This window comes from Ixodes scapularis, unplaced genomic scaffold (genome assembly GCF_016920785.2).
Source record: "Ixodes scapularis isolate PalLabHiFi unplaced genomic scaffold, ASM1692078v2 PGA_scaffold3__209_contigs__length_174095766, whole genome shotgun sequence".
Lineage (NCBI taxonomy): Eukaryota > Metazoa > Arthropoda > Arachnida > Ixodida > Ixodidae > Ixodes > Ixodes scapularis.
In genome coordinates, this window is record NW_024609868.1 from 10,476,662 (window position 1) to 10,488,777 (window position 12,116).

Below are 12,116 nucleotides of genomic sequence, written 5' to 3' on the forward strand. Positions count from 1 at the left end.
CTACAAGGGGTGAGATTGTCACTCTATTTGCCGTCACAGCTCACAACACACCATGCAGCACGCTTCACTCAATCACTTTCACTCGACAACGGGTCCTCGGTGCATCCGTCCGAGCTGCTGCTCCTTTGGTTGCTCTCCGTGTCCCAAAAGAGGTCGTCCTCAGATCGTCAAGACTGTTTGTTATACAACACTTTTCTTAAAGGACTTGACCACGACGCACTCTTCAAAATAGGCTCCGGCTTCTTTCTCGATCGAATCACGCAGGACCCGTCCACACCGAAATTCTCGGCAGCACTGTGAGTTCCATTCTCCTCCGCAAACTGTATCATTGTTCTTTTGAACTTGAACATATAGGAAGTTCTCTTAGCACTTACGCTGAGGCGAGACTGATCAAAGACTGGTCAGAAGCCACCGAAACGAAACAAAGATGGCTTCCTGATGCCGTGCCCACGCAGCCAACGCCCCTCGCGAACAAAAGGAGAAAGAACAAGCAAGCTCGCCTACTTGCACGGCTTGCGAGCGCGCGGTTCATGCCATTGCTATCTTTCCAGTGACGTTGAAACTTATTTCCAGCGATCAACGTCTGCAACAGCTCGGCGATCGCGGTCTCTTCTTCCACTGAGGAACAGCGGTGCGCCGCGCTTGGATTTTGCATTGCGCTCAGAAAAGGGGTGCTTACATTCGCGTGGAAACTTTTGTTTTACCTTTCTGAGTGGATAACTGGGGGGTGTGCTTAGAATCGTGTAAATACGGTATTCATAAGCTGGCGCAAACATAAAGCATTGCTGAAGTTTGAAGTAAATAGTGGTTTTAGCCAAATATTTTCTAGTAAAATATTGACTAGTTTTGCCAAGCCTTTTTCTACCGTTGTACTTTGCTTAAACGAAAATTCTGAACTCGTGAATGTTGTCCCTAACCTTCAACTTGTTTACTTCTGAGCTCGGTTAGTCTTAATATAACCATACCTATGAGCTGTGGCCTCAAAAAGGCCAATGCCTACGTTCGGGTGGCATGGAAATGACAGATAAAATTATATCTAAAGAGACGCTCAGCTATTCTAATCAAGGGTATTTATAAATCTGTTCACTATGCGCAAATATTCTTTCTGTAATCTCAAATTTAACCCTCTCAAAAAAATAAAAAAACAGCACAAATAATGAAAGCAGATTGTCAGGGCAGCTCGGCTTGCATAAGCGTGGTGGGTTAGTCCCATTGAGCGCACTTCTCACTGAGTACCCGCATACTGCAGAAAAGCAATGACTGCGAGCTTCATAGCACTTCTGAAATGCTTTCCCGCAGTTCACAGGTGCTCGGTGAGAAGCGTGCTCAATGGGGTTAACCCACCCCCATGAACAAATAGTAAGAAGTGAAAACGCTGCTTAAATTAAGCAGCTTGTAAATGCATTGAACACATAGCGGGACAACCAAAACTTTTTAATTCATTTGAATTAACCGGAGTATAAAATATCAGAGTTTAAATTATCGCGAGTCTACCGTAGTCACACTTTTTGAGGGGCCGAACATTCTTTCATTTCAATTCTCGCGGTGGTGTTGAGCATTGCTTGACGAAGGGCGAGCGCCACATATCCCGCGAGCGAGTTGGAGTGACGGAGCAAAGCACACGACAGCTCTTCGCAAGAGGCGCGCACTCCGACGGCGCGTCTTCACGAGCCTCTCTTCGACGCTCACAACATCTCCCGAGGTCGTGGCTCTCGCCGTTTGCCGAGTTACGCTGCCGCGGCCAGGATGTGTCCTTGAGCGGCGTGTCTAGCGTCTCGTGCCGCGACACGGACCTCACTCCGTGTGGGCCCTGCACGAACGTGCAGGCCGCCTCCGGGTCGGGCCCTTCGACCCAGCGGGTGCTGATCCCGGCCTCGACGGTGGCCTCGGTGGGGTCCGTGCGGCCGGGAGCCTCCCTGAGCTCGGCCCAGCTGGGCACCCTGCCTGCCGGCACCCTCCTCTCCACGGGGGGCACCTCCGTGCAGAATGCCTTCGTGGTGGTGCCCGCCCAGTACGTGGCGCAGGTGAGCTACCCTCGGGAGCGGCGCCGTCGGGAGGTCGCGTCCCGGCCGTGTTCGTCAGACTCGGGCGGGGGCCGTCGTATTTATTTACGTGGAACGCGTTCAGGGGCTAGGGCTTCGTCGTAAAATGTATCGAAGAGGCGTGACAGACAAAATTGCAGCAGCAGTGCTTCTCTAGATTTGGCGGGTGGCATCTCTCCACTACGTTTAATGGAATTTGTTGCGACTCGCAAACAGGGAAAAGCAAGCCTGTGCTTTTCCAAGTTGGTTTGTGCCTACGCCAACTGTTGCGTGGCGACCCACGCATCGTCTTAGGACCTTCGTTGTTGGTCTATCCTCTTTCTCGAGGATGTGTGCATGGTTTTTCCAACGTGTCTTTTTAATCTTGTTTTGAGGTGTGCCAAAAAAAAAAGAATGGTCCACCTTTTCTTAAATTGAGTGATTGACATTATTCTGCCATCCACCATAAAGCGGAAGACCCGCATGTCACAAGCACAGTTACGGCAATTGGTCCCCGTAAAATGTTTTCATACCACCAACGCGGCAAACGCTAGCGCGGTACGAATGCGCAAACGCGTCTATAAGGTCGTCAACTCTTCGGGCAAAGCGAAGTTCCGTGCCGCAAAACTCCACACCATTTGGATTTGGATTTAGGGCTAACCCCTTTGCTTCGGGGGATCTCAACTGGGGCGCTGCATCTAGCCACTCGCATTATTTTCCCGCGAATCTTCGCACCAAAGAGTTTGCAGCAGCGGGTTGGTGATCGCCACCACTCTGCCCCCCAGTTCCAGCAGACGTCCCAGTCGGGAATGACGAGCGGGGTGTCGAGTGTGTCGGCGGCCGGGGCGGGGCCGGGGTCCTCGCGGGTGCTGTTGCAGTCCTCTCCCGGCCTGCTGGGTTCCTCCGCGGTGGGGTCCCAAGGCGGGTTCGTGCCCATCGCGGCCGCCGCCCCCACCACGGCCAGCGTGTCGGCCCAGGCCGGCCCCGACCAGAAGCCGCCGGACTCCCTGCACGTCCACAAGGCACAAGTCAACGGGTATGTGCTACGGTACGGCGCCCGGAGAGTTTCTGCAAGTGGTGCGATTAGCGCCCCGTACCGCCGGTTCATTGAAGGTTGTCCCAAAGCGGCAACAAATTACGTCGGAAAAGCCGGAGTGTCGCGCTGTAGGAGCTCGTGATCCTGGAGGTTGGTCGTGAAAGTTCCGGCAAAAAGCACGAGCGAACGGGAGTGTCGCCGTCGTCGGCTGCTGTAGCTTCCGTGGACCGCCACACTGGAGAGCGACCTGCTGTGGAATGGGCTTCTGCCACATGCACAACCGCTGCTGGGACACAACCAGGATCGCAACCGGCAACCGCATGACACTTTCATGACGTCACCAGGCGAAAATTGAGGGACCACCATTTGAGATGCGGTAAACGCACCAGCCAAAGATGGCGCTGCAGGCGCCGTAGTTTCGGCGCCCTTTGAATGGCTCCTCGAGGCTCACTCGAGCGTCACCGGTATGTCCCTATTACAGTCGCTGATCGATTTTTTGTACTTCGCAAGAACCAAAAAAAATATTAAAATAATAGAGCAATCCGAAAAATTGGCAGATCAAAAAAATTTGAATTTATTACTTTTGTATGCGGGCTTAAGAAAGCCATAAATAGTGCCTTGCTTCAGGTTATGCCTGCGTGCCTTGTTTCGGTGTTACGCCTCCGTTTGCAAAAATTATCCCTGGAAAAGAGGAACAAGGGGAACAAAGGACAAACACAAATCTCCGAACACAGCTATGTGAATGGTGCGCAACCGAAAGAAACCGCCTGGTTTGTCCTTTGTCCCCCTTGTTCCCCTTCTCCAAGGATTATTTTCATCCTTCTTGTCCAACTCGCGTGCACCTTTACATTAATTGCATTGTAACTTTCCATTAGCTTGAGGATTGCTGCCGTCTTTTCTAGCGTTATGGTCAAGTACTTTCTGCGCTGCTTACCGACACATTGCGGCGGCAGAAGAACAGATGGGACAGTGACGTACAAGCCAGCGCAGTCCGAAAACAGGATTCACCGAGACGAGATCGAGATGAGAGGCGCAAGTCCACGACTACAATGGCAAATGAACAAAGAAAAATGGTAAATGAACAAAGCAAAATGATGAAAATGACGTGCAGCTAAAGAAAAAAGAAATGCTGTACAGCGGTACCTAGCAAGAGGACTTAGCAGTACTCAAGTAGTGCTGCCAAACCAAGCCAACGAAGAATCCAAAATGGCCGCTTCTCGTTGGTGTTTCCAGCTGATCGCTCGCGACGATTTTTTCCGAAAAATTTAGCTTTCAAACTTCAAGCCGTCCGAAACATCAGTCGTGGATATGCACTATTTCTGTCGGGTGGGTCACAATTCCTCCTTTAAGTCCGAAATTTCTAGTAAGTCTGAATTACTGGTGTTTGAAAAATCTGTCGGCGACTGTATAATTTGTCTTGAAATTTATGTGCGAGCGTACGTGCAGCGGCGCATGTTCAAAGGGGACGCAACTTGAAAACCTGCTCGTTGGGATTTTTCTTTGTTTCAGATTTCCCGAACTTGGAGAGAAATTATTAGTTTGTCAAAGGGGGCGCTGTTCTTCGGGACTTGGGAGTGGCAACGGTCTGGGACGTTACCGATTTGAAGATTGCATCGATGGCCGGATACTATAATTTTTTTAAGTAAAATTCCTACCAACCCAGCCAGATCCTGTGCATCGGCCTGCGCGGTATCCAGTCTACCACAAAGTAGAGTACCACAAAGTGGCAAATAGGACTGGGGAATGTATAGTTAGCGCTCCTTTCCTAATGCGTCGTCACAGCACCGGGTGCCCTAAAACAAGGTTTTTCTTCGGCGGATCTCTGCCCTTGTGGTGTCGCATCATGCACAGTTTCAACAATAAGGCATAGATTACTGCCCCAAAGGTATTAGTTTTGCCCGAGTTCTTTTGTAGCCCTGTGCAAACTCGTGCCAACTAAAACGCTTCATTATTTCTACGATAAATGGAAACACAGACGCCTCGCGGGACGACGAATCAAACACATGCGCATTAAAAGGGCACTTAGGTGGTTTCTGAAATTGTCTATTTACGGCCGTAATTCAGTTTGTAGGCTCCACACATTCTAGAAAACCCGAGATTAGATTGATACGCGTCCGAATTCTCTATTAAAAATGGGATCAGAGATTGCGACGAGTCCTTTTTTCTGCGATTCGGCGCAGAAACCAGAGGGTGTTGTGGGATTTACGGCGGTTAATCCCGAGCAATCGCTTCCCGTGTGGCAAAGGGGACTGAACAACGCCGAATTGCAGAAAGATGGACGTGTCGCTATCTTTGATCTTGTATTAAATAGGAAAATCGAGAGTGTTTCAATTTAACCCTGGTCTTTTTTTTTTAGAATGCTTAGGGCCTGCAGATTGAGTTATGGCCATAATTAGACGACACCAGAAAACAGTTTAGTGCCCCTTTTAAAGCACCTCAAGAGACGACCCTTGCCTTTCCGCTTCTCTGCAGGACGTCTAGCGAGGACAACTCCAGGCCGCGGAAGCCCTGCAACTGCACCAAATCTCAGTGCCTCAAGTTGTGAGTGCTGCTGCCACTGCCGCTTCCCACTTCCGTTGTCTGCTTTAGAATCGAGACTCGAGCTTTGTGGCCTTCGCCCACATACTGTTGGACGGGGCAGAAACAAGCTGTTTTGGGACCCGATTTGCAAGTACTGCCCAGAAAAAATATGCAAATGGAGGTTCACAATACGTCCACTGGATTCATAAAGCAAAATTTGTATTGTAAAAATTTTTCGTATGCACCAGCTTTTTTTTTTTCTTTAAATGCTAGAAATTTAGTTTTTTTTTTATGTTGATTGGTTGTTTTTCTTATCCAATTCGAGTGACATCTCAGGGATACGTTAAAGGAAACCTCCCCTTTTTAAATTGCAAAAGAGAAATGAGCTCTCTTAGCTAGTTGTCTTCCAATTGTTCTAGGTAAGGAGATCAGCAGAGATGTCATAACAGAGACAAAGAATGTTGGAAGGGAATAGAAAGAGAAGAATGTGAGCTTGAGCAAAGCCGCGTTAGACTGTGCACCTTATGTCGGCATATGTTTGCACTCTATCCGAGATTGATGCAACCAAAAGCTGCATTGAGTGGTCAGCCTTCATCGACCGTTTGGTGGCCTTGGAAGCGCACGTCTGCAAGCAAGGATTTTCGGCATGTTCCCGCGTTGTCAAGATAGAAGCCAGAAACTTTTTAAAGTCTGAGAATGTTTAGCAGCTGGACTTATTCTGCGACTGGGAAAAATGCAACTGAGATGAGCTCTCTGCGGGAAGGCTGCTCTAAATCTGAGCTAATCAGAACGGGGATGGTTTTACCCAGCTGTTGCTTCTTAAGGGGTTCATTTCCCTTCCCTTGTTCAGGTACTGCGACTGCTTTGCAAATGGCGAGTTCTGCCACAGCTGCAACTGCAACAACTGCTTTAACAACCTGGAACATGAAGAGGAGAGGCAGAAGGCTATCTCGGCGTGCTTGGAGAGGAACCCCAACGCATTCCGACCAAAGATAGGCAAGTCTCAGTGCCCTGAAGTGGAGGTGCATTTGGACGTGTTTGTTTAAAGGCTGACGTACAACCTTGGTTTTCTGCAGGGAAGATAATCCTCTTAGCGCTCCCCTCTCCTAAGCTGCAAGGGGAAGCCAGGTTGGGGCAAGGTAAAACAGGGAGAGGATTTAAGAAAGGAGGTGGCGGGCAAAAGTGGAAAGCGCGAAGTGTACGTTGGCCTTTAAGGCCAGTCTCGGTTTGTTTAGAGTGGTGTTTCTTAAACTTGGAATCTCTAAGGGGCCCCAGCAACCTTGAGGATGATTTGTGGACCCCCGTTGAATATGTTTATATGACAACGTGTTGCAGGCATAGAGAAACTTGCGCCACCGTAAATTGGACGAAGTTGGAAGTCGTCGTTTGGGCTGATCGTGAATCCCGGTTGTTGTCTCTGCCATTTTGTGGATGGGCCCTGACAAAGTGGTCTTGCTGTGGAAAGAGAGAACAGCAACACATATTTGAGTGCTTTCTCAAACGAAGGCCTTAGTAAAAATGCAGTGACAACTACAAACCAGCAAGACTGCAGTGTGACTCATGAGAGCTCTATCGCAGCTGCGAAGATGTTCAGCCCGACGAGTTCGACGCCTCTCATTGCCTTGCCTGTCTCTGGTGGAGCGATCCTCAAATCAGTGCGGACCCTCTGCCTATGTCGCCACCAGGGAGCTAGAAACGGGAGCAAATATAGGGAAGTCGTAAGCACTGACATAGGTGACCCCGGAAGATAGAACGAGAAAGAGAGTGATCGAAAAGGGGAGAAAGAAAGCGGACGAAAAGTTTGGTATGTTCGTTTCGCTGTAATGAGTTTTGCAAGTGCTTGTCAACATCATTTATTTTTGTACAATGCTCGACGTCGGTGTTTTTGCGAAAAATAAAGCAAGAGAGCAACTACAGTAAAATCCTGAGCAAGCGCCCGCTGGAAATTTACAGACAGTGATGTAAAACTGGAGGATGGGCTCCTCTTTAGGTCAGCAATATGCGAAAATGTGTCCTTCGCGTAATTTATGAATGTTACGCTATTGAGGTGCGGGTGCTTACAGTAGGGACAGATCTTGGGTTCAATGTGTTGCCTCCTCCGCGTATATTTGAGCGTCGCCGGCAATAAGGGCCTGACGGGAACACCGATATCCGCGTCTACACTCTGCCGTTTCGATGTGACCGAAATGCACGGGACGCCGGTAGATCCTTTCCTTTTACATTAGTTTAGGAACCTTGCGGTCTCCCCTGACCACAGTTTGAGAACCGCCGGTGTAAAGTACGGCTCGCAAAGAAAGCCGTGACTCGATCTCGGATGCTTTTATTTAAGGATGTTCCTCCCGTTGTCCCCCAGGCAAGGGCAAGGAAGGAGACCACGAACGTCGACACACCAAGGGCTGCAACTGCAAGCGCTCTGGCTGCCTGAAGAACTACTGCGAGTGTTACGAGGTGCCCACCCCTTTGCCCTTCGACCCACGCCCTTCGTGCTCCCAAAGCGCTCCGACATTGTTGAGGGACTGCCAAGTTCGTCAAGATGAGATGAGGCAGTTATTAGAATGGTTACCATATTTACTCGCCTAACGAACACACTTTTCTCCCTGAAAAATTTGCATATGTTTGGGGGGGTGCATTTATTATGCGGGGTAAAACGTTTTTTGTTCAAATGTCATATTGGGTGCGATATGACACGCCAAGGTGCTGTGGCATGTCTCCACTGATGGGGGCGCACCCGCGGCTAGTTGGGGGCGCGTCACAGTAACCATGCTTTATAAATTGCACACCTTTTCAGGGCGCTTTCGGCGTGCCTTGTGCCGAAGGAGAAGCGCTTTACGAAGCTCGCTCGGTACTGAGAGAAACGCGACCATCCTTAGGCCTAACACCTTTCACGATGTCACTGTCCGAAAGCGGACCACAGACGACAGTATGTTTGTTAACATCAATGCATCCGATAGGCGAAGAATGTGCAGGGCTGGGCAGTTCTTCGACCCAAGCATCATCAAGTGTGCGCGCCATTCGGTTTCATAGTTGATCACTTCCGCAACTGCGCACTTGCAGCCAATAGGAGAGAGGCTTGGCTTGGCTTGACTTGGCCTGACCGCTTGGCGGAAAAAGAAAATTGGCTTGGTGAGCGTAGGGGGACCGGTGGGCGAGTGGGCTCGTGCACACCATCTCGAGTCATGTGGAGCAAAAGCTCGCTCTGCAGAACCCAGGGATCCTGGGTTCAATCTTCATCCCTACCCATTTCGATCTGGATGAGTATCGTACCGGCGTGCGGTCACGTATCACTACTGCGTGGTGCAAGTTCAAGACCCCAGGCTAGCGGTTGCACTGCCCCGGATAAATTGGTCATCTACAGCGAGTGACTCGTCGCAACTTTGAAATGGGTGACCAACTACACGCTGTATAAATATCCACACAACCCCAATTATTATTGGTGGGCTTAGTGGCTAGCTTAGTTGGATGCAATACGAGACTTGCGGAACCAAAAATTTGGAGGTGCGTTCATTACACGGGAGGAAAAAAAAAAAAAGTTCAAAAATTGGTACCTGTTGTGGGGAGTGCGTTCATTATGTGAGTAAATACGGTACATGTTTTGATTCGGGATTAGGAGACTATACTCTGTCTCGCTAGTTGAGCACAGTGTTAAAGGTGCAGGGGCGAGAGCGTAGCCTAAGCAATAGACCGATCTCACCAAGCGTTCCACGCATGCGTGACGCCGCCATAACTAGTTCGTAGGAGGCAGACGCCAGTTCACGAGTCAGCTCGTGCCGCCTCCTGATCTGCTCGCGCAGACCTCCAGCAGGGCTGTTGCGCGTGCAGAAAGACTCCAGCTCCCACGATGCATGTCGGCAGCGGTGGCGTACTCAAACTAGCTGCGAGATCGGTCTATTGGAGAGGAGGAGCTTTGAAATTCGTTCAAAAGTGGCTTTCCTCTCTCTAGCCCACGACTTTGCAGCGCTGAGTCAAACTGCTCGGTTTCACCTTACAATGTACCGCGACGGACGCTACGAGCTACACGAGCCAATCCGTAGTCTGTAGCTTGTCTCGGGACTTTGGACTCCCCAAGTCTCTGCACCCAACCGGAAGGACGTGTGACACCCCCCGAGCTATGAATTGGCTTTGGTGGCTCGTGGCATGCTTGCGTTCCATCGCAAGGTGAAACAGAGCATGGCGATATAGGGTATAAGGCACATTGCGCTGAATTAACTGTAAATATCTTTTGAGCTATTGGCGAGACATTTTCTAGAGGCTGGCCACCGGCGTCAACGCTTGCCAATGAGCCGCGCGAGAAGGAATTAGAAACATTTGCCACATGCGTACGAGCAGAATCCTACAATCATCGGCGTAATTACCTTGAAACGATTCAGAAATTGCTTTTCTGATGGAAATGGAGAAAAAAAAGATTGAGGTACACCTAAGCACTTCTTATGAGTTTTGAATGCAAAAGCATGTACATCAATCTTGCTGTAGGGGGTTGAGCGTGTTGGTTTCTAATTTACGATAGGGAAAGCGGGACATTGAACACAGACAAGAGAGGCTTTTGACTTTCGCTGTGGCGTGCTGACTGGCGCTGATGGATACGCAGCGCCATGAGGTGGCCGGTCGTTGAAACTGACGCGCAGCGTTAGTTTCAACGACCGGCTACCTCACGGTGCTGCGTGTTTGGCGAAATGGGTGCTTGGTCGTCGCAGGCTAGCCAATGGGATCACAGCGATGTAAAAAGTGCCGTTGGCTGTGGACGCGTGCTAGCCAAGGGGATTGAAGCATTGTAAAACAGCCATTTGGTTTTTTCGCTTCATGAGACAGTTAATGCTTTTGCATTCAAAAATGCACTCCCTGATCTAATACATACCCAGGTGTTATACCTAAGAATAATGGTCCTAACATGCCCCAGTTTCTGGTTTTTATAAGTATTTTAGTGTGCAGGCAGCTTTTAGGCATAGCTTTTATAAAAAAAAAAAAAGTGATAGAACATTAGAGTCTGGTGTCTACGGTAAGTAAATGCGCACGTCATCTCGGGCACTGAGGAAAAAAAATAAATTACGCCCTCGCTCCTGGTTTTTTTTAGAACTGAATTCTCAAAGCTGCTACAGTACATTGAGCGGGAGCCTTTTTTTTTTTTCATGTATAAATAAGATAATTTTGATTGGATATTTATTATTTTATAAGTTCAACCTAGGTTTGACTTCTCAGTGTTATGCTGGTCATATTCTACAACTTGACAAAGGAGGGCAACAAATAGGGCTGAAAGAGCCACCAACTAATTTACCTTCATGACCTACAGCAGTGGTTCTCAAATGGGGTTCCACAGACAGTGGGTCTGCAAAGCCATTTTTTGGGGCCCGCAAAACACTTCCCTCAACCCCCCCCCCCCCCCCCCCCTTTTTTTTTTCTTGAAATAGAGACAGTTTTTTTGTTGACCCTGGCTAGGTGGCGCAAGCTATCGCCCACTATAAAGGGTACAGCTGTTACCATTTATCCATCCATTCATCCTTTTACTTGTTGCTTCTCACTTCTCGTGCCTATAACAGTACAGAATGCTCTATTCAAGCTTTAATTGTTTTATTTTAAACTCCCCTCCCTTCCCCTTCCCCTAGCGGCATGGGGTCGCCCATCACTTTGGGGTCCCCGACACATCCATGCTTGATAACCACTGACCTAGAGCATGTAAACTAATGCTTTTAAAGGGATACTTCAACGAAATTTGAAATATTCCCGTCGTGTTCAAAAATAGGTTGAATATGATCCACAATATCCGTAAATGACAATCGCACGTTTGTATTTTGAGCGCCTGGTGGCTGTATTTTTCGTTATAAACGGCCCACTCTGGCAAGCGCTCGGAGAAGGCCCAGCTTAGAGCACGTGACATCCAACGCAGTCGTGACGTAGGTCGTCTCAAGACGAGCAAAGCTATGGCGAGGCTGACGTCGAGAGGATGGCCTAGTCGTTCCAGCCGCCGAAGCGGCTGCTTTTGTACGAATTTTGAGTGACGGGTTAATCTTCTATAATCTTCTAGGGGGACAATGGCGACTTCTGCGACACACAAAAGGGATTCTCGAGAAGAGGGGAGTTCCTCCTTCCCCCTTTTCTCGTCGTGGCCGGACACAAGACAACCTCCGTCACTAGCTGTCAAGGTTCCTAGACGAGCATTACAAACGAGGCGTTAGCGACATCCACCAGGTGCTCTTTGCTAATCGTTTAATTTGTTTTAAAATTCCTTTTCGAGACTTTTTTAACAAGATATTGGTATGTTCCATGTGATACTGCTCTTTTGAACACATATAGACCAAAAAATGAGCGCCAAAATTTCGTTGTAGTATCCCTTTAAGGCACTTCAGACGTCCCTCAAAAGTGGATTTCTCCACGTATCGATCTGCGATTATTACAAAGCTGCAAGCAGGTGGTAGAAGTTCACAGTGAAAAAATCAAAGAATAAAAACTTACCTCGTTCTAAAGAAGAAAAAAAAAAAAAGAAACTGTCCTGGGCAATTTACGCCGCCACCTTGCAGACGATGCAGACGTAGGGAGAGGTGCTGCCG

The 12,116-nt window shown here is 48.9% G+C and overlaps 1 protein-coding gene across 3 annotated transcripts in view; it reads left to right on the top strand.

Annotated features, from left to right (window-relative positions):
- Positions 1–12,116, top strand: part of LOC8031974 (protein lin-54 homolog) — a 43,255-nt gene that overhangs the window by 19,170 nt on the left and 11,969 nt on the right. For all 3 annotated transcript variants that reach the window (XM_029992640.4, XM_029992639.4, XM_029992641.4), the window contains exons 7-11: positions 1,827–2,024; positions 2,807–3,057; positions 5,530–5,598; positions 6,428–6,573; positions 7,931–8,025. In XM_029992640.4, the coding sequence (XP_029848500.2) occupies positions 1,827–2,024; positions 2,807–3,057; positions 5,530–5,598; positions 6,428–6,573; positions 7,931–8,025 (759 nt within the window). The remainder of the gene's footprint in view (positions 1–1,826; positions 2,025–2,806; positions 3,058–5,529; positions 5,599–6,427; positions 6,574–7,930; positions 8,026–12,116) is intronic.